This window comes from Sus scrofa, chromosome 4 (assembly GCF_000003025.6).
Source record: "Sus scrofa isolate TJ Tabasco breed Duroc chromosome 4, Sscrofa11.1, whole genome shotgun sequence".
Lineage (NCBI taxonomy): Eukaryota > Metazoa > Chordata > Mammalia > Artiodactyla > Suidae > Sus > Sus scrofa.
Genome location: NC_010446.5, coordinates 1432403 through 1458870, shown reverse-complemented (window position 1 = coordinate 1458870; position 26468 = coordinate 1432403). Strand labels below are relative to the sequence as shown.

General features: G+C 64.6%; 4 protein-coding genes across 4 annotated transcripts in view; all 4 read right to left on the bottom strand.

The window, feature by feature from the left end:
* LOC110260197 (ly-6/neurotoxin-like protein 1) lies at positions 3871-8759 on the bottom strand. Its single transcript, XM_021088775.1, has 4 exons — positions 8662-8759; positions 7468-7668; positions 7180-7281; positions 3871-7072 (listed from the first exon to the last, which is right to left on the bottom strand). Exons 2-4 carry the CDS (start codon positions 7517-7519, stop codon positions 6876-6878), a joined length of 351 nt encoding a protein of 116 aa, XP_020944434.1. The 5' UTR covers positions 7520-7668; positions 8662-8759; the 3' UTR covers positions 3871-6875.
* On the bottom strand, positions 13157-14842 carry LY6D (lymphocyte antigen 6 family member D). Its single transcript, XM_021088774.1, has 3 exons — positions 14680-14842; positions 13912-14010; positions 13157-13702 (listed from the first exon to the last, which is right to left on the bottom strand). Exons 1-3 carry the CDS (start codon positions 14729-14731, stop codon positions 13467-13469), a joined length of 387 nt encoding a protein of 128 aa, XP_020944433.1. The 5' UTR covers positions 14732-14842; the 3' UTR covers positions 13157-13466.
* LOC110260400 lies at positions 14857-25947 on the bottom strand. Its single transcript, XM_021090360.1, has 5 exons — positions 25899-25947; positions 24022-24229; positions 16505-16577; positions 15714-16234; positions 14857-15319 (listed from the first exon to the last, which is right to left on the bottom strand). Exons 1-5 carry the CDS (start codon positions 25945-25947, stop codon positions 14887-14889), a joined length of 1284 nt encoding a protein of 427 aa, XP_020946019.1. The 3' UTR covers positions 14857-14886.
* LY6K (lymphocyte antigen 6 family member K) overlaps positions 22812-26468 on the bottom strand; it is a 44324-nt gene continuing 40667 nt past the window's right edge. Inside the window, exon 6 of the transcript XR_002343042.1 lies at positions 22812-24229. The gene's annotated coding sequence lies outside the window, so the exon portion shown is untranslated. The remainder of the gene's footprint in view (positions 24230-26468) is intronic.

The window sequence follows — 26468 nt, the reverse complement described above, 5'->3', positions numbered from 1 at the left end:
TTCTGGGTGGGAGCAGGCCCCTTCCCTTGGGTAGGTTCCTAGCGCAGTGGCAGCTGGCGCAGGAACTCTGTGCTCAGGCCCTGGGAGGATGTGCCTTCCTTTCAAGTCTCAACTGTCTGCCGTCTAAAAAATCTCTGATTCAGTTGGAATGACTTTCGATGCAGTGGGTGCAGAGGGGGGAGCAGCGCATTTGCTTTTTCTCCCCCGGGCGGTCAGCACGCTGTCCCCCACAGATACGCAGGAGCGCCATCAGTCGGGGGTGTAAGGGACGCGGTCCTTCCCGAGGCGGGCTTGGAGGGGCCCCCAGCTCGCTCTTGGCCTCCCCGGTGAGGCCTGTCGCCGGGCTCTGCGCTGGTCCCTCTCTGCGGGACGAGGCCGCGCTCAGTCGGGGCAGCTGCACCATCGCATGAGCCTGTCTGTGTCTCCTCAGGTGAGAACAAGAAGCGCCCGGGACAGGGCCAGGTCGGGGGCCGGGGGTGACATGGAGGGGGTCTCGTCCATCTTGCCGCCCAGGCAAGGGGGAGGGGCAGGCGAGGCTGCGAAGGCACCCCCCCACCACGGAGGGCCTTGCACCCTGCAGCCCCCGCCACCCCATTTCCCCCCACAGACCCCGCCCTCTGCACATCTTGAAGGTGAGCTGGGCCTGGAGGCAGGTCCTTGAAGCTGAGCTGGGCCCCTGGGGTGGACAGGAGAGAAATCTTGCCGATTCCCCGAGGCTCTGAGCTGCCCGTGCCCCGTGTCCCACGCACCACCGAGCCAAGGGTCAGCCCGCATCTGGGTGGACCTAGCCCTGGGACCAGCGGGCTGTCTCCCTGCCCCTGACTTGCCGGGCGCCTGGCTCAGGCTCTGCCCCTCTGAGCCTGGCTTTCCCTCCATGGGCAAGGAGGGCGTGGCCCAGCCGCTCTGCACCCCTACTCATGGGTGGTGATGGTGATGCAGGAGTTGGAGCCTGATGGGCATCCTCTGAAGCCCTTGCACTGGGGGCACCACAGGACTTGTGCTGCAGCCACAGACCGAGACAGGTGGACGGGGACATTGACAGGGGCGCAGGTGACAACCCATCCGCATAATGACACCTCTCTGCCCACTCGGCCCCTCACTCCCATTCTCAGGGGCCCTGTCGTTTATCTTGGGGTGTCTGGCCCCTCAAGACCTCCAAGATAGGGGGGTCGGGGAGGCGGTCCCATGTACCAAGCCTCGGCCAAGGGCGCTCTGCCTGGCCACCCCGTGGGACTGCGCAGCACGGGCCCTGGCGATGCTGCTCTGGGTGCGGCGGGCCCCAGTCCTGCTGGGGTCGGTGCTGCAGCGGGAGTCGGCCAGTCCGAGTCCCCCCCACCCAGCGTGAGTCCATTAGACTGTGGGAAGCCACCCTCACATCACATTTGGCGACAGCGTGATGAGCTGCACGTGCGCTGCTCTGATTCTGGCTGTGCCGACTGGGGGGGCAAGGCCGGTGGCAGGGACACGTGGGGGTCGGGCAGGGCCATGTCGCTGGGAAAGTGGAGACATCTGCTTCCTCTGTCCATCTCCTTTAGGGCCATGTGGCCGGTGAGGTGGGTGCTGACCCGATGGGGAAGCAGGTGGGGCTGGGGAGCGGGGTCTGAGTGGGGTCGGGTCAAGGGGGCTGACTGGTTTTGTTCATTTGAAGATGCCCACCCAACTCAGGGGCTGGTGGGGGGAGGGCAAGGCCAGGTGTGGGCCGCCCATTGGAGGGCCATGTCCCCAAAGAGCCCTCGGGCTGGCCTCTGCAGCCAGGACAGCAGGGGTGGGGGCCCAGAGAAGGCTGAAGTTCCGGGAATGGAAGGCCAGGAGCGCACAGGGGTGGGGCCCAGACCCCCCGGGGAGAGGTCGGAGGGAGCCAAGAATGGGTGGACCCAGGGGACAGGCCTGCTGTGACACTCAGGTGTGTGAGGTCCCTGGAGCATGAGGGAGGCCGGTGGAGGAGGTGGGGGGATGGGAGTCAAGTCAGGGGCCGGGGCCAAGAAGCAAGCCGTCCTTGCAGAGACAAGGGCAGCATGAGGGCTCAGCCAACCGGTCTGCAGGTCCCGGGAGGAACGAGGGGTGAGAACTGTAAGTGGGTCACAGGCTGAGGGTAGGAGCTGGAGCGGGGAGGGCCTGTGCCCCAGGAAAGGGGGTGGGGGCAGGAAATGGGTTTCCACAAAGTAGGAGTCACAGGTCAGGGCTCAGCAGTGGCCGAGACTGAAGGGACAGGCTTAGAGCAATGCCTGGGGTGGGGGGCGGGGGGGGCTGGAAAAGAGTGGCCCCTGGACTCACCCAAGGAATGGCCTCATGTTCTCCTGGGAAGAGCCTGTGGCTCCCCGGGCACCCAGACTGTGTCTTACACCGGCTGCGTCTCCACCCTGCCCCAGCCCTGCTCTGCGTCGCCCCACAGCCAGCTCAGCCCGGAGCTGGACGGGGGCCTAGTCAGTGCTGGGCCCAAGCCTGGCCCCGAGGCCTGATGGCCGCATGGCCTCTGGAGGGCCTGATGTAGTCACAAAAAGCTCTTTTCCTGTCCACAGATACAGGCTCGGGGAGCACGTCGGACGGTCTGGCACAGGGCACACTCTTGGCACACAGCCTCTGGTCTCTCTGTGATGAATAGAAATGGAGTCTGGCTCGGGCCCGCAGGTCCTTCCCCTCCCCTAAAGGTGCTCACGGAGCTCAGAGCTGGTTGAAGCCAAAGGCTTCCCCAGACACCCCAGCAGCTGCCTGAGAGCCATGACGGGTGGTTCTCGCCTCCTTCCAGAACCTGCGGTTGTGAGGGGCCCACTGCGCTGGCAGTGATGAGGGGCTCTGGTTACTATCATGGCCATGTGGCAGGGCCCGGGACCTCTGGGTGTCTGCCCACGGCTGGGAGTGTGTATTAAGAGGGGCCCCGTGATGGGTGGGAGCCCAGAGGGGCCCTCCTGAGAACGGAGCCAAACGTCGTGGGAGCCAGCATCGGCCGTGCCATTCTGCCAAAAGCTGGGGGTGGGGGTGCTGGGGTCCCACGGGGGCAGTGCAGGTGACCCTTGGAAGGGGGTCAGCCCTCAGCCCTGCTGGCCCAGGGACCGTGCTGTGTCTGCTCTGGTGGCTTGAGTGGCTTCGTCTGGCCCTCTGTCTGGTGGGCTCTTGGGCTGTGCCCACCCAGACCCTGCTCCCAGGCAGAGAAGAGCTGGGACATGAAGCGAGAGCTGGGGAGTGGGGTGCATTCCTGGGGCCCTGCTTGCGTCCCCGGCCCTACCAGCCTTCCCCGGGGGGGGTGTCACCTTGCTCCCACCTGGGGCGGCTTCCAGGGACCCCTGCCTCTCCTGCTGGCTCCCCTCCCCCACTCTGGCCAGGGCTGGCTCCATGGTCAAAGACCAGATGAGCCAGAGTGGCCAGGGGCTGAGAGACGGACAGAGCCAGCAGGACCAGCCAAACCAGATCACACTGGCGGAGCCCCTAGGGACATAGGGAGGCACAGCATCTGTATCCACCTGCTGGAGATACGACGCAGACCTCGCTGGGGCGATGCAGTGAGCAAGGGTGAAGATGTGGCCTGAAGGTGAATCCTGCCCCAGGAGGGTTAGGGCCTGGGGCTGGCATCAGCCACTGGCAGGGGCAGCACCCTCGGGAGTGCCAGCACCAGGGAAGGGGCCTGGAAGGGACAAGACCCCTCCCCATCCGCTGTCCATCGGGGGCCTCCGGTGCGCCAGGCCCAGGCTGGGCACTGACACCCGCAGCCTCGTTCCGTCTGGGCCCCAGCTTGGTAGGCGCCATCGTCCCCACTTCCTTAACCAGACAGCCAGGCTCAGAGACGCGAAGGACCAGCTCCAGATCAGCCCGAGCTTTAGGATCTGACAAGCCGCTCAGGGCGGCGGGAGCACGAAAAAGAAAGAGGCCTCTCAGTTGCTTTTCACTTTTTCCGAAGTTTAGAATCAGGAAGAAAATACACACTCATCACCACCCATCAGACACTCGCGGCAAAGGGAGGTGGGCGGGGCTGTGCCCCTCCCCGCCCTGTGGCACCAGGGCACCAGCAGCCGGCGCACCACACCTTCCTCGTGATGGCCAGACCCGACCCTGACCCCAGCTCGATGCTGTGGTGCCAGCCTCTTGGCTGATTCCAGGCCAACGCAGAATACAAGGCTCCACAGGAGGGGCCGTCAGGGTCGAGCCGCCACTCCCGAGACACAGAGGCCGGCTCCCGGGAGGAACCTGGGCCTCTCCCTACCACGATCCTTGGTCCTGATGCAGATGGGGCACCTGGCGCCCCTCTGTCCCCTCTCTGCTATGCCACCCCCGGCCTGGCACTCGGCTGGACACCCTGAGTCTGGCCTTCATGGCTTCCCAAACCTCCTGAGCTTTTCTGACCCTAAGGTATTATATTTAACATGCTAAAGTTCTCTTAAACTTATAAACCCACCTTCCCAGCCTCCCCTCCCTCCCGTAGCTGACGGGAGAAGGGACTGCACAGCGGGGCAGCGGACAAGGAGTCCAGCCCACCTTGGGCTACCCCGCCCCCTCTGTGCCTCTGTTTCCTCATCTGTGAAAGGGGCTTGATGACAGCTCCTACCTTGCAGGGCTGTCGGGGGAACTGCACTGACAGACAGTAGGTACAAACTGACTCTGATTGCCAGGGGCGCTGCAGCCGAGTCCCCTGACAGTGCAGCGCACCTCCCACTGGGAGGCCCGGCCCGGCCTGAGCCGAGCACCTTCGTGTGCTCTGTGCGGGACGCAGGGACAGCCTGGCCTGGCAGAACCTGCTCTAGGGGGGTGGGGTGGGCAGCATGGTCCCTGGCGCTGGGGGGGACCAGGTCAGGGTGTAGGATGGATGGACAGATGCAGGAGGCAGGTGTGAGAAGCACCCCGCTCAACACTGTGCACCTGCAGCTCCCACTGGATCCCTGCTCTTAGTGACCCCACAGCCCACAGGTGGCCAGGCAGGGCTCAGCGCCATCGCCCACTGGGACCAGAGGGAGGGACGGACGACCAGGACGGAGTGCTTGCACAAGCAGGGTGGTGACCGCTTCCCAGGCCCCGCCCACTGAGTCAGGAGGGCAGGCTGCCCGCCCTCCCGCTGGCACCTACATCTGCACTGGCCCTGCAGCCAGCTCCAAGGGGACTCGCTCCTGAGGGCCAGGGGTGGGGTCTGCCTTCCTCCCAGCTTCCCCTGAGGAGGGACTCACACCTGGCCGGCCTCAGGGGGACGGGACACCAGGCCTGCTGTCTGGGCAGAGCACGCTGCCAGCCCCTAAGGACCCCGACCCGGGCTGCCAGAGCGTCCCCATCCCTGGGGGCCTGACAGTCCTGGGGGAAGCTCTCAGGAGGGAACTTCCAGCACAGGTCCCCCTGACAGGGGCCACCCTTCGGGGCCCAGGGCTTCTAAGTTCTAGAACCACCCCCCACATGGGCACCTGCCACCGTTGCACCCACTTGGGCTCCTCTGTGAACACTGGAACTGGGGCAGTGGTCAGGTGAGGAGGCCTCTGGTGCTGCGTGACCCCGGAAAAGTGGCTGCGTGTCGTGTCCGGTCTCACAAGAAGGAGGGTTGGGCTCCCTGGACACACCTGTGCCTCCCCAGCCTCACCATGGGTGGGTGCCCCTTAAATAACGCCCATGCCTGGGTCCCTGGGGATCCCAATGCCCAGCTGGCATGGGGGCTCCTGAGAGCCCCTCCCTGAGGTGGAGCTTGCAGGGCCCTTGGCAACCCTCCGGATGGAGCAGACCTGGAGGCCAAGGCCGGTGCACCACCGCTTGTTCAGGATGCCGGCGGGGCCCGCAGGCCAGAGCACAGGGGCCTGCTGCAGGTGGCGGGACAATGATCACTCCTCAGGAGGGGGCGAGGGGTGCGCACCCCCCCTTTCTTGACCCCGATCCCCCTCCCTTCCATCCGGATCCACTCCCCCCTCCCCGCCGCCCCCTCCTGCTCCGTCCCCCAGGCCCAGCCTGCCCCTGCCCAGCGCCACCCCAGGCAGCCACGAGAGGGCGCCCCGCTCCAGTTCGAGGATGCGCCCTCCGTCCCCACCGGGGGGACTGTCCGACTTGTGGGAGGAGGGGAAGAATCCTCTCTGGCAGAATCCTCTCTGGCGCCCCCGAGGTGGTTTCCCCCACCACCACCCCCGTAAAGGCTCTACTCTGCCAGGACCTGCTATGGGACTAAAGGCCAGGCCTCCGCAGCCGCGACACTGCTCCCTTCTTTCCTGGCCCAAAATAGCCCTGGGCTCAGCTCTCAGGCTTGACCAAATATAGCCTGGCCTGTCCTGCGGCCGCCCAGTGCTGGGTGGGGAGGGGGAAGGTCAAGGGTCTGGCTGAGTAAGAAGGGACAGACCCCCGCACTGGACCCAGAATCCACTCCTGGGGCTGGAAGGTCTCTTTAGGCGGACCTACACCGTCCCCTGCCACAGGCCACTGGACAGAGGCTGGCACCCTCCCCGGGACAGCCAAAGGGGACACAGGCCTTCGTGGCTCAGCCCCCATGCCACACCTGCCCTGGGCAGCTCCGGCCTCAGTCAGGGACACAGAGACAGCCCCTTTGGGGCCTTGGAGAGCCTTCGTCCTACCACTGTCCACCACCCCTGGGTCCCTCATCTCGCCTCCCCCTCCAGCACAGCTTCAGGGCAGACGCGGCAGAGGGCGCCTTCGAATCAGTGGTCTGGGCCGACCGAAGCCTCCCCGACAGCACACTCTGCCTGCACCCCATCCTTGGACAGATGCCTCAGGAGGCGTGGTCCCACAAGAGCCTTTTGGAAGTAACAGGTCGTGACCTGGAAGCTGACCCCAGGGTGGCCAGGGGAGGTCGGGTTCTCTTGCAGACAGTCCTGGGTGTGGCTGGGGGGTCTGGGAGGGCAGAGGGTGGGGTCCGTGCTGCTCAGAGCTTTGTGCTGGACAGTCTGCGGAGGCGGGAGAGGGCTTTAGAGGAGACCCCAGAGGGTGGCCAGGAGTATGAGGGCCAGGGCCAGGGTCGCGGGCGCCGTGAGGCCAGCGCCGTTGCAGAGGTCGTACTGGCAGCAGGACGTGGTGGACGCGTGCTTGGAGTAGCCGTCGTACACGGTCTCGAAGCATCTGGGCACGCAGGACTTGCTCACCTTCATCTTGGTCTGAGTGTAGTCTGCGGAGGGGTGGGCAGGTGGGCCAGGGGCTCCCCGGGGCAGGTGGGAGCCCCCCGTCAGCCTCCCCCACACGCCCACGGGCCGTGGGGAGCACTCCACAACTCACAAGTGCGCGTGGTCATGCAGTAGGCGACCATGGCCGGGCAGGGCATGGGGTTGAAGCAGTTCTCTCCTTCGTAGGCACACACGTGGCACTCCAGAGCCTGGGCTGGGGGCCGGGGGAAGGGGGAGGGGGTCACAGAGCAGGGGGGGGGCCCTCCCCTGCCCACCACCTCCCCCAGGGCAGACGAGCGGGGAGGAGAGGGGGTCGCTGGGGTTTCTGGCCTCGCTGCCCCCCACCCCCACCCCTTGCAGCCTGCCTGCCCCCAAAGGTCCATCTATCCATCCCTCTTACCCACAGGCAGGCCCACCAGGGCCACCAGCAACAGGGCGAGCAGGGGCGCCATGGCTGGAGGCGAGAGGGCAGGGGGTGCTGGAGACACAGAGAGCGTGCCGTTCTCGATTCAGCACAGGCCGGGGCTGGAGCAGGGCCCAGAGCGGGTGGGACAGGCCCCTGCCCTCCCAGAGCGCCTCATCTACTGGAGGCGCTGGAGCCCTGCACAGAGGAGATCAAGACGGATGATCACGGCGGGGCCTGAGGGGCTCGCTGGGGGCTTGGGCAGGAGGCACCCAACACGGCCTGGGAGTCAGGGGAGGCCCGCTGGAGGAGGAGACACGAAAGGGAATGGGAAGGAAGCAGGGGAGGGCCGGTCCAGTCGGAGGGGCCAGTGCCCATGAAAGCGAGAACCGAGAACCCGGCCTCCTGAAGGAGGCAGCGCCGGAAACCGGGTGGGGACGCCTGGGCTGCCAGGCCCAGAGCCACACTCCAGGGGCCCTGTGGAGCTTGGCACACAGGCCTCTCCCTGCCCGGAGCCCCAGGTGCAGGGCGACTGGCCAGGGCAGGGCTGAGGCCGCAGAGGTGGGCTGATCCGGCCCTTGGCCCCGCGCCTGTCCCTGCGTGGGTGGGCCTTCCCGCTCCCTTCGGAGCCTGGCCGGGGGCCCCTCTCCCAGGAAGACCTCCAGAGCCCCAGCCGGCCTTGAGTCCTCCGCCTCCACCTCCGCCTCCGCCTCCGCCACCGCGGAGCTCCTGGCAGCGATGGGCTCCGTCAGCCTGGGGAGGACGCGCTTTGAATGCCCTCCAGGAGGGCGCTTGGGCAACGCCCTCAACAGCAGCTTTTGCCCGGCCTGGCGGTGCCCTTCGGAACAGAGACGTCTCCTCTCCGGGAAGGGGTCTGGGGCGGGGGTGGGGGAATCCGGACCAGGACTCTCCTCCCCGCGCGGGGCTATTTGAGTCCCGGGTCTCCGCGCCGGAGACTAAATTAGACTCTCCCGAATCCGGGAACAACAAACCCATCTTCCATGACCCATTTTTCGGGCGTCCACCTCCGGATGCCGAAGGTCCGAGCGAGACCCGCCAGAGGCTTCAGCTCTTCCCGCCCCCTCCCGGACAGCCCCGCCCCCCAGCCGCGGCCCCCAGTTAGGGGGGCTGTCGGGGTGACCTCGACCGTGCCCTTCGCCCCCCGGGGCCCTCGCTGCGCCTGGGACTCACCCGCAGCCGCGCGTCCGCCCCGGCCAGGGACTGACCGTGCGCGGGTCCGTGCGCCCCGCAGTGACAGCGCCGCGACGCCGCCCCGCGGCAGAGCCGCCCACCGCGTGACGTCACCGCGGGCCCGCCCCGCCCCCGGGCTCGAGTCGGCTGCGGGGCCCCAACCAACCGGTCCCTGGGGCGGCCCCGCGGCGGCCTCCATGCGACGCTCAGACGCAGGTGCACCGCCAGGACGCGCCCGGGGCCATGCGCCCCGCGGCCCGGAATCTTCCGCCCCTTCCTCCTACCTGCCTCCCGCAGCCGCGCCGTGCTCCACCGAGGCCTGCTTCCCAGCGGCCACCCCCCCCGCCACTTATTCCTTCAGCCCAGTCTTACTGGGATGCGGAGCTGCGGGGGTGGGGGTGGGGGGTGTCCTGCTTTACCTGCTGTGTGACCTCGCAAGTTACCTAGCATCTCTGTGCCTCAGTCCCCACACCTGGTCACACCTAACAGAGCAGAAAAGCAAGCCCCGATAGGATCCCATGTTTCCTCGCATGGTAAAAATAACGTTTAAGGCAAATTTTAAGATTTTCATGGGCCCTAATTTTTTTTTCCCTAATGTGAGAAAGAAAATACACTTTCTTGGACCACAAATTTTTTTTTTTTTTTTTTTTTTTGCCTTTTAGGGCCACACCCTCTGCCCATGGAGGTTCCCAGGCTAGGGGTCGAATTGGAGCTACAGCAGCCGGCCTACACCACAGCCACAGCAACATCACACCTGAGCCGCATCTGCGACCTACACCACAGCTCACGGCAACGCCGGATCCTTAACCCACTGAGCAAGGCCAGGGATCGAACCCACAACCTCATGGTTCCTAGTCAGATTCGTTTCCACTGTGCCAAGATGGGAACTCCAGACCTCAAAATTCTCTTTTTTTTATTTTAAAAGAGATGACCATTTGGGGGTCCTAGGCACTGAGCCTCCAGAGCAGAGTGGGCACTCTCTGCAGGCAGCCTGGCTGGTCACCCAGTTTGCCAAATAGTCACTGAGATGCCACAGGTGCTGGGAGTCGGGGGATAAAACTGACAAATGTTCCCGAGTCTTTCTTGTCTTCGTGAAGCTTACACTCTGCAGCATAAATGCACATGGGTCAAAACCGGAGTAGGCGTGGGCTTCCGCATTGGCTCATGGGGAAGTCACGGAAACTGGGTTTACTGCCCTGCCGTCAAACAACTGGAGAATGGGGCACAGACGGCGCAGGGCAGTGGTCCTGGAGGGCAGGAGATAAATGACGATGATGGGGCTGCAGGCCGCATGACGGGGGTGGGGGATGGGGGTGAGGAGGTGAGAGGGGCTCAGAGGCCAAAGCAGCTCCACGTCGAAGGGCAGAGCGGGGAGGGGGAGTCGCCCTGAGGTAGGGCCGCCGAGAGGCTGCAGGGAGGGCTCCCACTGAGGGCCCGGAAATGCGGAAGGAGCAGGCGGTTCCCGTGTGGACTGAAACAAGACATCCCACCTAGAAGCTGTGACTTCATGTTTTGTTCGGGGACCCTGTGGTGGACAACAGCCCGGGACACAGCCTCTCAGGTGGCTCTGAGGAACTGCTCCAAAGAGGGGAGGGAGGAGCCTGGAGACAGAGGAATATTCGCCGGGGTAGGGCTCGATTTGGAACACATCAAAACTTTACTGCTTATCACACAAAAATAGACAGCTCACGTTCACAAGTTTAAGGCTTTGCTGTAGGTGACGATGCAAGAAATTATTCCTTTGATCTGCATCTGAACCCTCCTGTCTTCCTCCAGCCTGAGTCCCCCAGGGAAACTATAAACCCGTGGAACCCGGAAATGCAACACACCTCACGCACAAGAAGCTGAAGCAAACGACACCAAGGCACCTTGTGGCCCAACTGCTCAAAGCCAGTGACGAAGAGAAAACACTGCAAGCAGACGTCATGTCATACACCCGGGGGCAGGTTTCTCATCAGAAACAGTGCGGGCAAATGTTCCAAACACCAAAACACAAGAGCGAAGCAAACAGCTTGGAACTACATGCCCAGTTCAGGCGCTGGAGACTCAGACGTTGGCCACGTGGGCTCCGAGGTCCAGCAGCTCTGCGAAGCAGTTCCGCCCTTGGCCGTGGTCCTCGGCCAGCCTGGGGCCCCTGCCCTTCCCACTCCAGGCTGAGCCCCTCCTCCCCCAGCCAAGCACCCACCACCCCTGGACCCGTGTGACTGACTGTCCAGGAACAGGTGTGGTGTCCCCTGAGAGGCCCCCAGCCCCCGTTGCCCTCCATACTGTATCCCCTGGCACAGGCCTGGCTCACTCCAGCACCCAGGGTTTCTGGGAGAGGACAGAGGGAGGCAGCTTGGGGGGAGCCGGGGACTCCACCGCCTTAGCAGGTGGGGAGGTGTGGAAGGGAGAGAAGTGGCCATTGGCGACCTGGGCCCCTCTTGGCTGCAGCTGTCCTAAGAGCAGTGTGGCTGGGGCGCTGGTGACACAGCACCCCCTCTCTAGTCTTGCTTGTCCACCAGGGGCTGGAGAAAGAGCAGGGGGGCTGGCCAGAGGAGTGGGCAGCAAGCCAGGAGGGCCCCCTGCCTCCTCTGCGGGGCCCAGTAGCCCAGGTGGCCCCAGGGAGGCTCTTGGTCATCTCTCCCACCCCTGTTCCTCTGACGCCAGGGAGATCTGCTCCTTTCTGTCTGGGGGAAAGTGCAGGCCCCACTACGCCGTGAGCTGTGAGCCAGTAACTGTTGTAAGCAGGTTGCAAGGAGGGGCTGGGTGTCTCTTCTCAGAAGCCAAGTTCAATTGCTTTTGCAAAATCCTCGGAAGCCTTTGTGCTTGGCTGCTTTTAACCGTTCTATTCAGAGAAGAGACAGCTGCCCTGTGGTGTCCCAGATGGACCAGGAGAGTCAGCACTGGACCCACGAGGCCATCAGCCCCTCAGCTCCCAGCACAGCTTCTGGCCTTGGCCTTTGGAAATCCCTGCGCAGGCTCTGGACTTGGGGCTCCGGCAGGGGGAGCCCTTCCTTCAGAGCTGCTGGGAGGGAAGGCAGGGGCCACCCCTCCAGACAGTCACAGGTCTGGGGCAGCCCAGCCCTCATCTTTGCAGACCCAGGCCCCGGCCTGTCACCTGTGGAGGGACCTGGTTAGGATCGGGGTTGGGGTCAGATTGGGTCTAGGACGGTTGAAGGGGTGGCTGGGCTGCCCAGTGGGGTCACAGAGAGGCGGCCAGGAGCCTGGGAGTCTGGGCGGAGCCGGCGGGAGGGTGGTGATGGGGGGGAGCTGCGACTGTCCTGGAGGATGGCCCTGCAACCTGTGACCTCCAGTCTGGGGTCCTGTGGGGTCGCAGACGCTGCTCCAGCCCCAGGGGACAGCGGGCTCTCCCGGGAGGGAATTTGCTGGTACCTCCCCGCTCCCGGCTGTGCCTTTAGGGATGGTCACTCGGCCGCCGCCCTGACCCCAGGTCGAGCATCCGCCTCCCTCCGCCCTGCAGTTTGCTGGCTGCGCCCTTGGCTGGGGTGGGGGTGCGGTGGGGGCAAGTGGTCTTCGCGGGACTCTGGCCCCAGGAAGCACTTTCCTCTCGGTCTCTGGAGCTGGACCCACGCAGAGCGCCCTCCCCTCCCCCCCAGCCCCTCCCCCAGGTGCAAGTCCCCGCCCCCGCCCCCGCCCCCCACCCTGGATGCCAAGCCCGGCCAGGAGGTCAGATGGCTGCGGGACGTCGCCGGGCGGCGGGAGGGTTGTGCGCCCCTGCCTCTCCTCCTGACCCCTGCGGCCCGCGGCTCTGACCCGGCCTTTCCACTCTCTGCCCCAGGAGCCAGAGGGCGTGGTGTGCGCTCAAGCGAGGGGGAGGCAGCCCCGCAGGGCCGCTGGTACCAACGCCCGGCTCTCCGGTGGCCACCGGGGGGCATGCTGGTCCTCAGAGGATTCCCGCCTCCACAGGAGCCAAGGTCGGATCACAGCCCCTGGGAGCGCGGGGCGGGAGAGACCTGCAGGCGGTAGAGGGGCCGGGGCCCCCGACCTCCGCCACAGGTGACACTGGACCGCGCTGCCTTCCGCAGGTGGACGCCACGGGCACGCGGAGGAGTCCTAGGCTCCGGGGAGTAGGGGGTCTTGCTTAAGGTCACCTGGTCAGGACGAGGTGGGACCCTGGTCACCAGCTGGGGCTTGGACATGAGGGGCCAGGGAGGGGCTGGCAGGGTGGGCCTGCGGCCCTGTCCAGAGGGGTTCCACCAGGGGGTCTCAGGCAGGCAGGTGGCTGCCTGGCCATCATCACCGCTCCACGCACAAGCTTCTCCCCAGGGCGCCTACCTAGGCCTCCCCCAGGAGGGCCTGCTCTCCTGGGGCTGCAGAGGAGGTGGCAAGGGACCCCCCACCCCCGCCCCTGTAGCGAGGGTGAGGGGTGACACTTCAGGCGCCATGCAGGCTGCCAAGACTGGCCTTGGTGACAAGCCCTGGGACTGGAGGGCCTGTGTGTCTGGATGGCCCCCAACCCCTCTGCTCCCGGAATAGCACAGACAGGACCCCATTCGTTTTCAACCGTTTATTCTTATGCAGGAGGTTGAGTAGAAAAATAAAAGGGAAGCAAACAGAGTGCATATGAAACCAGAAGGGAACAGAACGCCTTCTGTCCCCTCCCCTGAGGCCCCGCTGCTCAGGGAGGCGGGTCCTCTCATCCTGGGGGAGGGGTGGCTCCCAGCCATCGTTGCTTCACGCCCCGTGACCATGACGACGGCAACCACTGGGCTCCAGACCTTCTGACGGGGGCCCCAGCCCAGGGTGCCCGAGCCCCCGTCCTGGCCGGCGAGAGGAAGGGGTAGGGCCCCTGGTCCCGGGGGTCACAGGCTTGGGCCCCAGAGGAGGGCGAGGAGGCCCAGGGCCAGTGCCAGGCCGAGGGTGGCACTGGTGAGCAGGGTGCGGGTGGCCGCGGAGGTCTGCAGCTTCTCGTTGCACAGGTCGCTCTGGCAGCACAGGGTTGTGGCCGAGCCGCTGCTGACCTGGCCCTGCATGTTGTACGTGGGCGAGCACGACTCCACGCAGTCCTTCTCCACCAGGTTCCCGGAGAGGGGCTCCACTGGGAACAGGATGGGGCGGGGGGCGGTCAGGCCAGGCAGCACCTGGGACCCCATGGCACCCAGGTCCCAGGTCCCAGCTCCCTTTGCCAAGCCGTCACCAAGCTCACTCCCACCAACCGCCCCAGGGCCGGCCCTCCAAGCCCTGGGGTGCCTGGACAGAGCCCGGGGCATCCGGCAGCGCCCCTTCCCCTTCTCCCGGCCCGCTCACCCTTGGTCGTGGTTCTGCAGAAGTTGGAGTTGGCTGGGCAGGCTTGAGGTTTCTTACAGTTGGTAGTGCTGGAGCACACGTGACAGCGGAGCGCCTGGGCTGGGGGTGAGGGTGTGTGGTTTCAGCGGGCCCCAGGGAGACCTCCCAGGGAGACAGGGAGGCCTGGCTTTACTGCCCGAAAAGACCCCTCCTGGAGAGGGCCTGCCACCACCCCTGCCCCAGGCTTGTCCCCTCTGAGGCCCCTGATTCCTGCCAGGGCTCCTGTGCAGCACAAAGCCCTGGGAGGCAGGAGGGCACGGTCCCTGGAGGAGCTGCCCAGTGCCTGGCTTTTCTAGAGGACCGGTGAGAAGGTGGCCATATGGGGGCACTGATGGCCCTTCTCCAGGGGCCTCAGAGAGCCCTGGGATTGGCAGCAGCTCCCAGGACCCCAGGGCCTGAGGCTGAGTCGGGGCCCCAGGGCTGTCAGCTCAGCCACACTGAGCATGTGGGAGGAAGGGCTGGTCTGGGAGGACCAGAGCCTGGACCCTGGGGAGACGCAGCCTGAGACGAGTCCGGGGTCCCTCCCTCTCAGAATATCTGATTCTCGCCGTTGATCCTAAGAGTCTCCGGTCTGAATATTGTAAGTCTGTGATTCCACACTTTTATGATGTGGGGTTCCCTTTGATCTGGGCCCCCGCAACGCCAGGTCTCTGAGCCTAGGGAAAGCAACTCCAGGCTTCCAGGGTCCGCGCCACCCCCACCATCCCCAGCCCCTGCCCAGCCCCTCACCTGGCCCCGCGGCCACAGCCAGGGTGACAAGGAACAGCAGGGCTGTCTTCATCTCGGGGTGTCTCTGGGAGCAGTGGGGGCCCCTCCTCGCTGGAGGCCTTATAGTTGGCACAGGCTCTGGGGGAGGGGCGGACGGGGATCTGCCCCATCCTGCCTGGCCCACGCCCTCCAGCCCAGCACACCCCTGCCCTGCCAGCTGGAGGGATCTCAGCGCTGTCCCCCAACCCCCACCACCTCCCCGAGGGCCGGGGACCACCTCCCCCGGGAAGAAGTCCTCAGCTGACTTTGCAGCCCACTGCCCTGTCCTTTTTCTGTCCCCTTCCCAGCCCTGGTCCCTTGGTCTCTGGCCTTCCACTCCCACCCTCGGATAGGGTCACCATCCTGAGCCTGTGCCAGTGCCCTGGGGGTGCCCAGTGACCTGCCCCAGGGCCGGGGGCAGGAGGAGGTGCTCGCCCTGCGTTCAGGGTTGCTAGGTCGACCCCCAGGGGCCCTGAGAAAGGACCCCAGGGAAGCAAAGTACCCACTGAGATGTCTGGACCTGGGGAGCGGGGCTGGACGAGGCCGCGGGTGGGGCGTGGATTCCGGATGTGCCGGAAGTGGTGAGCATGGACCGGGCGGGGGAGGCGAAGTCCAGCAGGGCCTGGGGCGGAGGAGAAGGGACAGGGGCTGGGCTGCTGGGGGAAGGGTGGCCCGGGGGCCAAGACTCCTCTCCTGAGCACCTGCCTCCCACCTTTCCCAGCCCCAGGACACCTCCCAATCGAATGCCCCCTCTGCCTGCTCCTCGCCGGCCCTGCTCCAGCAGCTGCCCCCACCCTGCTCTGGGACCACGGCGCTCTGTGTCTGCTTTGCCAGAAGTCCGTGTGCGCTCCCAGGCCGGGCGGGTTTGGCTGGGGGGTGCCGGCCAGAAGATCCCCACTGCCCTGTCTCACCGTGTTCACAGGAGGGACCCGGGCCAATGAGCACATAGGCCTCCTTCCCTTGATCCCCCCAACCCCGGTTTCCAAGACTGCTTGCCGGCCCCGTGACTGCACTACCTCTCGGTTGCGCCGGGCAGACCTTGCTGGAGGGTGTGGTGGGACCCACAGAGGCCCTGATGGGTCCCTGCCTGGCAGGTCACGATGGCAGTGAGTGGGGCCAGGACACAGGTGGAGACTGACCCTGGGCTGTGCCAGCAGCTGTCCCTGCTGAAGACACACTCCAGAAGGTCTGGTGGGGATGCGCCTGCTGCCGAGAGGGCGGCCCTGGGCCGGAGCGTGGGGGTCAGAGCCAGCCGAAGGCTCTTCGGAGCACAGGCTCGGCCACTCAGGTCTGGGGTACAGAGCCCCGGCCTTTCCTCCTGGCAGCCCCTGCGCCAGCCGGCTCCCGAGCTGACTCCCGGGTGGGTGGTCAGGCCTGCATCGCAGTGCCGGAAGCAGCCACCAGAACTGCTGCCCCTCCTGAAGCAGTTACTGCACCGCGGAACCCGCCCAAAGCAGGGAGGGGGGGTTTCTGTGCCTTCCGGTCCTGGGGGGGCAGAGGGGGAGGCAGGAGTCCCCGGTGGCCCCACATCAGCCTTCTAAGCCTGGCGAGGCTGCCGGTCTGGCTGGCTGGTCCCTGGGGCTTGTTGAGTGTCTCTGGGTTCTGAATGGACGAGGCAGATAATGTGGGGGTTCCCCGCGCCCTGACCCAGAGAAAATGCCCTGAGCTCGGAGGCCCCCCCACAAGTCCTCAGCCACAGGTGGGAGGCAGGGTGCTGATGAGGCCCTGGGAAGCGGGACACAGGGCTCAGTGCCAGGGTGGTGACTGGCATGGGGTGGGGGGTGGCAGGTGGGGAAGGCTGACTCACTTGGGCCAAGGGGCATGGAAGCTTCTGGAAAAACTGGTTTGGAGGATTGGATTTCCTGTTGGGCCCAGGGGAGCTGCAGGATCCAGGGATGTGGGGCCGAGTGGGAGCAGAGGTCTGGGCAGGGGGCCCCTGCAGGAGGGCCTGGAGGGCACCTCTGGACCCCCAGTCCACCTCCACGGGGCACCTCGGGCTTTGCTGTGGCCGTGTGCCCTGGAGGCAGAGGTGGGGAAGGAGGCCTTGGCCCTTGGCAGAGCCGCCCGTGAGGATGTGCACTGCCTCTCCTGGGGGCTTTCTAGCAGAGACTTCAACCCCAGACACACTTGGCTCGTGGGAGAGTGTGGGTGATTCTAGCGGCAGGAGCTCACAGAGAACTGGGGGGTCTCAGGACAGTACAATCAGGGAGGGCTTCCTGCAGGCAGTGACCTGACCATGATCTTGGAAGCAGGCTCCAGGATTCAGGGCAAAGAGGAGCTTTCATGGAGAGAGGAGCCCTGAAACTGGTCCCCTTCCAACACCAGAGCCAGAGAAGGCCGGGCTGGCACCAGGTCACTGGTGAATGGGCAGAACCTGACACTTCTCTCTGTCACCACCGACCCCTCCTGTCCCTCTTCCCTCACAGCCTGGAGAGACCTGCTGCTTCCGGAACCTGAGCCCTCCGACCCAGCCCCAGGGCCCTAGACTGACTGTACAGCAGCCATGACTCCCGGGAGGGGCCCCGAAGGGGTGGGGGGGCCAGGACACTGCCACCTCCGCCCTGGCCCTGCCTGCTCCTGAACCCAGCTAGCCAGGAAGTCAGGCTCCAAGACAAGCCTGGGCCTCTGCCCGTGGCCAGGGTCTTCCTGCCAGGCCCCCTCCCCACACCTTGCCTTCCTGCCCGGCCCCCCTGGTCTCAGGCCAGGTGGTGGGGGGCAGGGACGGAGGCCCAGACCTCCCGCTGTCAGGGCCACCAGGGTTACAGGAAGCGGGAGTGTGGCCCAGAGAGGGAGGTGCCTGGTTCAGTGTGACCCAGCGGCCACCCCAGGCCTTTGGAAAGTGAAAGCACAGCCTTGGGAAACCCCTCCCCCCAGCCCCGGGCCACCCTGGGCTGATGGGGGGGCACCAGGGCGGGCCAGTCAGGCCTGGTCTGGGCACCTCCGAACCTCAAGCTTCAGGTCACCCCAAACTTCCCTCCACCTTGAGGTGCCCCATGCACCCCCCTCTCTCGTTCCTTCAACAGAGTTTTAGGACCTGTGCTGTGCCAGGCACAGAGGGTAGAAGAGAGACAGGGAGGAAGGCTGGGGTCCAGCCCCTGGGGACCCCAACTGGCTGGGAGGAGGGGACAGGATGGACACGTGATGATGCTCCATGTATCCGCCTTGGGAACCTGACGACCAGGGAGGCTGAGGGTCCCGGGGCTGAGGGCGGGGGAAGCTCCAGCAGGTGGCATGGGGAAGGGCATCATGGCAAGAGAGCCAGGGCCTGGCCTCGAGCCTGTGCATGGCCTCTGGGTCCTGCTTCTCTCTGTTTCTCTCCTTCCCAGCCAGGCCCCATGAGTCAGGCCATGGAGTGACGCGGTGTCCCCCTCGGGCTGCTCTGTTCCCTTTAGTCACACACCTGCACACTCAGATGACACAGGGAGGGTGGGACCTGGCCCCGGGTCACCCAGCCAGCGCATGGGAGTGAGTGGGCCTGCCCCCTGCTCCTGGGGCTCTTCCCCACACCCAGGCCCCCTGCTGGGAGAGCCACCGCTGCACCCAGGGCCGCAGCCGAGACGTGGGTTTCCCGCATCTGCTTCCCAGGGCCTGGCATAGCCCCACCTGTTCTCTCTCATCCTGGGGACCTGCCCGAGGCCAGCTGCAGCCGAACCGGGGCCTCCGGAAGGACGAGCGGCGTCGGAGAAGGAGTGGACACAGACCCGATGCTTCTGCAGGCTGCTCGTTTGTTAATTGGATCAACCAAGCTCATGCTCCGTTTTCACTTTCCTTTGGCACATGTCATGCCTCACACACCTGGTGGTATTTTTTAACTTTCCACTCCGTCAGATGTTACCTTATGACCCGGCGCATGACCAGGCACATCTGGGGACACAAACAATGCTCTTTTTCGTACTTCCCACTTGACTTTTCAGACTTAAATGCATTCATGGAGATGCTCTCACTTCGCGGGTTGCAAAAGGACAAACTCACTAACTTCATACTTAAGACTATTTCTGTGTCTAAAACCTAAGGCCAGACTATGTTCTATGAGTAAAGGTTAATCATATCTATCAAAGGTTATTTGATTCTTATAGAACTAGAAACCACAGCACTGACACTTCTCAGGGTTGGGCCAGCAGGCCTGGCACAGCAATAGACAATTGACTGAAAGCAGGTAATTTCCTGACCTGTATTCAATCACCTGCTGCAAACCACACAAGTTGTTCTATAACTAAAGCGCGGTGACCACCCTATTCATCCACCAGTCTCTAGCATAGAAGAGAGCTACCTGCTGGAGCATGGAGAGACCTGTGCCTCGAGCCTCTCTTTTGTCTCCAGGGATTTCCGCAGGTTAAACGGTAACGGTCTAAATGTGAAAGCATTCTATCAGGCTCTGTACAGAAACAAGGGAGGAAACTCAGACGTGCACGAAGGTCACAGAACAAGGGGGTGGTAGGAATCCGCGGGGAAACACCAAGCCCCGACGTTTACCTTCCCTGGGGTCTTGCTTCGGGGAACTTTATTCGACAGCAATTTCCCAGCTCTCGCAGTTTTTATGAACAGCAGAAGCAGGCAGAGAAGACGCAGCAGGACCGTCGCTTTCCCAGACATGCTGTGCGGTCTGCGGTCCACGGTCTCCCGGACTCTGTCAGCAGGCAGACCTGTGCGAACGGCTCCCAGCAGGGACCCTTCTCTAGAGACGTGTCCCCTGCCATTGCTCGTGTCCTTGGGCGGGGCTGGGGGCTGGGGTTCAAGGCCAGCTCTGCCCCTCTGTTCTGGCCTCTCACGCAGCTGGAGCCCCTCCTCTGGGCTCTGCCAGACTGCAAATCTAGGGAGTCACCACGTGGCCAGCCCTCTGCCTCGAGGCGCAGCCTGTTCCCATGGCTGGGCTGGAGCCCTAGGTTTCTGAGGACCAAGAGAGACAAACCTCCGGAGAGGCCTCACAGGACCCCTGCTCACACCCGCACTGGGCACCCCTCCACAGAGCCCACATGGGCCCTGACTGCCAGTTGCTCTGGCTGTGTCCCCGAGAGACCCTGGAATGCGGGGATCAGGGTGATGGAGGAGAAGCCCTCGAGGTGTGAGCCGCGTCCTGGGGGAGTGACCATGGGGCCCTTCCCACTTTCTTCCCCACCCCTCTGCCCACACTTGCTCCCAACACCTCCCACGTATCTATCCACTCAGCCATCTGCCCATCTCTCATCATGCCTGCATCCGCCCGTCTGTCGCCATCCACCTGTCATCCACACGTCCATCTCTCCATTCATCCATCCTCCATTCATCCATCAGTCTGTCCATCTAGCCATCCATCCATGCATCCATCTGTTCCCTTATCCATCCATCCTCCATCCATCCACCATCCAGCCTCCATCCACCCATCTATCCATGTGTCCATCTGTTCCTTCATCCATCCATCCATCCATCCACCCATCCAGCCTCCATCCATCTATCCACCCATCCATCCATCCATCCAGGCATCCATCTTTTCCTTCATCCATCGACTCTTCTGCTCACACCACTTCCGCATCCTCTAGGAGATGGTTACAGTGACATTTTTCTATCGCCTCGCTCCTCAGCTCTTTCTCATTTGTACACTCACCTGCCCATGACAAGAAAAAGCAGTAATTCTCAAAGACCCCAGAGTGAAACATAGTGGGGCTCTGAGAGCCTTAGGTCTGCACGCGGGTGGCAGGCATCCCCGGGATTTGCAACAACAGACATGTAGACACTCTTATTACTCAAGATTCTCTGTCGACGGGGGTGGGGGGTGGGAGGACAACTTCAGCCCTAACCTTTAAGAGGAGAATGAACATCTAATGTACACCATGTGCTCTGCTTGTCTGTCTGTCCGCCTTTGGCCCCAGCACCTCCACATGGAGCAGAGCAAATTCCTTTCTCCTGGGCCACCTTCCACCCTAGTCACTTTGTCCCCTGCCCCTTGTTTGGTGCTACCATTTTTTAAGCTCCACTAAAACACTGCCAAGACAACTGAACATTTTTTAGAAAAGTTTTTGGGGACCAGCTGATGGAGCCATGGAAACGGGCCCCTTGTCCTCCTGAGCACGTGCAGGGGAGGGCTTTGTTCTTCTGGTCAGACCCAGGTTTTGGGCCTGGACAGCCTCTATCCAAACCCTGCATTTTACAGACCAGGCGCCCAGTGCTGGTCCGAGCACAGGTGACGGAAGGTGGCAGGGTTGCCTCTGTGCACTCATGTGGCTGTGAGCTTGTGGCGCACTGTCCTCAGGTCGTCAGGGAGCTGAGGAGACTGGGTGTCTGCTCCTCCAGCCTCAGGCAGCTTTGAGCTCTGAAGTGGAAACAGTCCCGCTCAGCTGCTCCCTGCTTAGCCTGGTGGCCTCCGGGGCCCAGCTCTGGCACCAGTCCTGGTCCAGGGGTTTGCATGTTGCTGCAGCCTGCTCTAGGGGTGGGGACAGGCCCCCAGGGCAGAAGGTGGGTCCCTATCTGGGCCTGCAGAAGCTCATTGCTACAGTTGCAAGGGCTTAGGGATTGAGGGGTTTGTGTCATCTTAAATCGAGGATGTTGTGTGAGAAAGGAGCAGGGGCCCCTGGGAGCAGAGTATGCTGGCAGGGCAGGGCGGGGTCAGGGTGGGCACGTGGAGGCCCAGGAGCCCTGGGGCGGTACCCAGAGGAGGCAGCTCCAACTGTCAGCCCCAGGGCACTGGGGGTCTTGGCGCTGACCCTGTTGGCTGCCAGTCTGGGTGTCTAACCCAAAGCTGCCCGCGGCTCCCAAGCTCTTGGAGCTCCAGCTGCCTTGGCACTGCCCCCCCACCCCCCGCCCTGGCCCAGCCCTCCCTTGGGGATTTCAAGAATAACAAGTCACAGCCTGAGCCGTCCATGGACGGCCCCACCCCCACGCCATCCCAAAATGTTCCTCCCTAAACCAGCAGTGGTGGGGCGGGGGGTGTCCAGGGTGGGACCCCCCTCCTCATCCCGCTCCAGGGCCCCTGCTCTGCTGGTGCATCTGCAGCCCACCCTTGGGCTTCAGCTGGGGTCTCCTCCAAGTCTCTCCAGCCCGTCCCTACCTCCAGGCCTTTGCACCTGTTCTCCTGCTACCTTCCCACGGTCAGGATCACAGCCACGAGCCTGCCCTCCAGCCCCCACCTCCTCCCCGTGGGCCCACGTTTGCTTGTCAGTTTGCGGGTTGTGGCCTGTGTCTGCTCTGCCACTGGTGTCTCAGCGCCCACGTGACCCTGCTCTGCAGTAGGCCTTCTGAGCGTCCGTTGAGAACTCAGGCCATGGTGCCAGCCACTCTGCCATCAGGAGCTGGGGGCTGGAGTGACTCAGGAAAGCTCTCTGGGGAGTTCCTGTTGTGGCTCAGTGGTTAACAAATCCGACTAGGAACCATGAGGTTGCAGGTTCCATCCTTGGCCTTACTCAGTGGGTTAAGGATCCAGCATTGCCGTGAGCTGTGCTGTGGGTCGCAGATGCGGCTTGGATCTGATGTGGCTGTGGCTGTGGTGTAGGCTGGCGGCTACAGCTCCGATTGGACCCCTAGTCTGGGAACCTCCATATGCCGCGGGAGCGGCCCAAGAAATGGCAAAAAGACAGGGAAAAAAAAAAAAACGGAAAGCTCTCTGGGTCCAGTTTCCTCATGGAGAGTGAGGAAAGCAGAATGTCCTGTCCAGAGACCGCCTCCTTGCCCCTCCCCAGCCTCTGAATGCAGAAGCCCTTGGGGGGAGGCGGCCTGGGGTGTCACGTGGCACCCTCAGTGGCTTTCCCTCGGGACCTGTAGGGGTGGGGCCCGCCCCAGTGGAAGGTTCGTCAGACAGGAGAGTCAAGAAGGGAAATTTCCACTTTTCTTAAGAAACCCCAAGCTGCTCAGTCTGGGTGGGGCGGCCCAATCCTGAGCTCCAGCTTCACCGCTGGGAGGGTCACCTCACCTCTTCCTGGCGCCCCGGACCTAGCCGTGCAGGCCGACCGTGCTGAAGGCTCGCAGGGACCTTGAGGGAATCCTGACATCTGGGCCAAGGCAGGGCCCCCTCAACCTGTCTTGTCCCCCAGACCTCCCAAGGTGTGGACAGAGGTGGCCCGAAGTCCCGCAGAGGGTGGGCCCCCCCTCCCCTCCCCTCCCCTCCCCTCCCCTCCCCTCCCCTCCTGCTGGCCAGCCCCCGGCTTCCCCGCACTTCCTGGGGGCATCGTGGTCCCCAACTGAGTGGCCGCCTCAGCTCCATCACAGGCACAGGGGACCTCAGAAGTGGCTGCTGGGGACAGGAAGGCCTTCCTCCCTTCAGGCCGGGTAGGGGTTCCTGAGGCAAGGCCCTGGACAGAGGTTTGGGGTCTCAAACTTCTGGAGAGGGGGGGTCTTGGGCCCTGGGAGGAGACTCAGAGCCCTGGGGCAGGTGTGCCCCGACTGGAGGTATGGGACAGGAGGGGCCTGTGGAACTGACCCCCTATGTGGGGGACACAGGCCCAGAAGCTGTCCTTCGTAGGGGCCATGTCCACCCCCTACTTGGGATTCGTTGGAAGAGCGTCTCCGTCCTCCTGGCCAAGGGGGTTTGGGGCAGAGCTGGCTTCTTAGGAAAAAGTGCTTCTGCGTCGCCCGAGCATGTGCTCAAGGATCCGCCTCAGCTCGTACGGTGCCCTGCACCCGCCTCCCGGGACGAGAACCTTCCTGCCCAGCCTCGACGTCGCAAGAGAACGTGCTCAGAGCAGCTCTGGCTTTATTCCCTCTGCCTCTATATCCTGGGGGTGGGAGGTAGGCCAGCCCCCAGTCCGCACGGCTCTCCCCCACGGTGGGCACGCGGGGGTTGGTGGGGGGGCTGGTGGTCCCCAGACTTCAGCACACCAAGCCCCAGAGTGACGGCCCTGTGAGGCGGGCCCCGTCAGCCCCAGGGAAGCCCCGTGGGTCTGTGATGAATGAGCGCCCTAGCTGACCCACGGACAGTGGGTGAAGGGGTGGCTGGTGGGCCGGAGGGAAGCCCAGCCCTCGGCCCCTGGCACAGAAGGCAGCTGGAGGGGCCCAAGGGCCGTGGAGCATGGAAGGGGGGTCCTGAGGGAGAGGGGCCCCCAGAGCAAGGCCCTTGAGTGGGTTGGAGGGTCCTGGGGTGACTGAGGCCCCCTTCCCATCACGGGTGATCAGAGGACCCTGAGAGCCCAGGAGAGGGTAACAGGTCTTCCTGTATCAGGGGGTCCCAGAGGTGGGGATTGCTGGGGTGGCCCGGGGGGAGGCAGGGCGGAGTGACAGGGGGACGGCGCTCCTCCCGCCAGGGTGAAGGTGTGCGGGGGGGTGGGGACACACCAGCTGGAGATGGCTCCCGTGCAGCCCAGGTCCAGGCTGAGAAGGAACAGGCAAGACCCAGGGCCAGCCTGTGGCGGGTGGGCTCACCAGGCCGCCCGGAGCAGCGCCCACAGCAGGCTGGCCGAGGTGCTGGCCCACAGGGCCCCGAGGTTGCCCGGCAGGCCTGCAGCGGCGCTGCTGTTACACTGGCTGCCCTGACAGCAGGAGACGGAGAGGGTGTGGCCGTCGGAGGACACGGTGCTGTTGGGGCACGTCGGGGCGCAGGACTTCATGACCAGGATGCCGCTGGGACAGGCTGCGGAGAGAGGGGCGCGGGTCCATGGGCACCTGCTCTGTGCACTCCCACCCAGCCTTCTCCCCAGGAGTCCTGCAGCCTGGGGCCGCCGGCACCCACCGCGGGCACAGCTGCCTCTGGGCTCCAGGGGCTTGCGTCTGAGAGCCCCGCAGAGCCTTCGGGTCCTTTCTCGGGGCCTGTGGCCCTGGGGAGTCCGTCCCATCTCCCCCCAGACCAGGCTCCTGTGTGACCCCTGGGGCCAGGGAGTGAGGCAGGGCTCTCCTCTGCCCTCTGACAGGTGTGGGGGTTCTTCCTGCTTCTGGGTTTCGGGGTCCAGAGGGAATGCCAGGCCCTGCGCTCACCCCTGTCCCTTTTGGGGGCTGGAAAGCCTTAGGAAATGGTGGGTGAGGAGTTGGAGGGACACAGGCAGCCCAGATGGCAGATTTTAGAGCCTCCCATCCCCAAGGGGAGGGGAAGGTGCCGGGGCAGCCGGGCCGGTGAGGCCCCTGGGACGGAGTCGCTGGCTCGGCTTCTGCGCCCACACAGCGAGGCTGGGAGCTGCGCAGGGTTCCCGAGACGAGGGCGCGGACAGCTCGGAGCCCAGTGCTGCTGGGTCGGTGTGACAGCTGCCTCCCTCACGTCCTCTTGGGAACAGGCTGGCAACAGTGACTCCGACCCAGAGAGCAGAGAGGGCAGAGGGTCTCCCTCGAGCTGCCTCAGTTTCCTCATCCAGAGAATGTGGACGCCAAGAGGACCAGTTTCTGCGACAGGCATTCGATGGATTCATGCCTGCGTGGCCTTGAGAGCACTCTGAGTGGATGTTCGTTTTTAGGGGCGATGTTTAGGGGGCACCACCAGTGCGGGGAAGGCCCGTGCCCTCTAAGGCCTTGGCCAAAAAGAGAGAGGACGTGGCCAGAGAGGGCTGCCTGGCCAGCCAGGTGGCTGGACGGACAGATGCAGCAGACGGACAGCGGGCAGTGGGCTGAGGGCGGGGCGTCTGAGGAAAGCCCCCGCCCCGGGGATGGAGCCGTGAGCTGTCTGGGGGCCTGGTCCCGTCCAGGGTGGAAGAGCTGAGCCCGTGGGGGGTCCCAGACTGCTGGGAGCGCCAGGGAGAGCAGGGCCCCCTTGGTCCCTCTCACTTTTAGGTCACTGTTTTCTGGCCACCTCCCGCCAGCGGGCCCTTTGAGCCCGGGAACCTTGTGGTCTTTGCCTGGTACCAGGGCCGGGGTGCTCAGGAGCCATCTGCCAGGTCCCTGAGGGGAGGGGCAGCTCCTGGCTGTGGCCCCAGCAGCCGGAAGCGGGGGGGGGTGTCCCCTGGCCCCTGAGAAGGTGACAGGCTAGGGTCTCTAGGTAGGGTCTTTCTCTGCCTGACAGACAGGGGAGGGTCCGTGGGGCACTAGGGGTGCCCTGCTCCCACATAGCATCTCTGGGCTGAGCCGAGGCTCATGGTCCCCTGGGGGGGTGGGGAGACAGACCCCAGCCTGGTCTCGTGGGGGTCCCCCTGTAATGAGGCCCAGCTGCCAGGGCCTCTCGTCATTGGTGGACGGGGGACGGGAGGCCAAAGGGTGGGCTCTGGCTGAGGCTGCCCTGCTGCTTGAGGAGGGCCTGGGGCCACTGCAAGAGGAGACCGTGCCCACCCCCCTGCGGAGAAGGAAGTGCTGCCACGCAGCCGCCCAGGCCTGGCCCTCACCCCACCAGCGTCCTCCCCCCAAGGGCGGAAGCTCCTGGGACCCCTTCATTTCGGCCCCGTCCTATCCCCGCCACCCCTTCCTGCCCAGCTGTGCACTCTGAGCAGACCCCCACCAGGCGACCCTGCCTGTCCCTGTCACCATGAGCCCGACTCGGCGCTCCAACCTGAGGGGTGTCCCAGGAGGGAGGAGGAAGGGGCGGGCCTGCGCTGGGGGCGTGGGGGCCCCGGGCAATTCCCACGAGGCGGGGAAAGGCGGGCTGGAGCACCGGCACTGGGAGGGGCCCTGGGGCGTGGCGCGAGGCCCGGAGCGGGGGAGGCACACTGGCCAGGCCGCCCTGCGGGGCTGCGATCGAGGCCAGGCCTTCCGGGCATCACCGTCCCTCCGTGCCCACCTCTTGCCAAATCCACGTACCGCCGGCTCCCTCCCACCCAAACACCTCCCGTGGGCTTGAGCTGGGAGGCCCACGTTGGGGCCTTGCCGTGACACTGCCGTGGGGCTGCTGAAAGGTTTCGTCTTCCCGGGCCCTGGCGTGGATGTGTGAGTGTTGCACGGAAAGGCTGTGGTCCCCG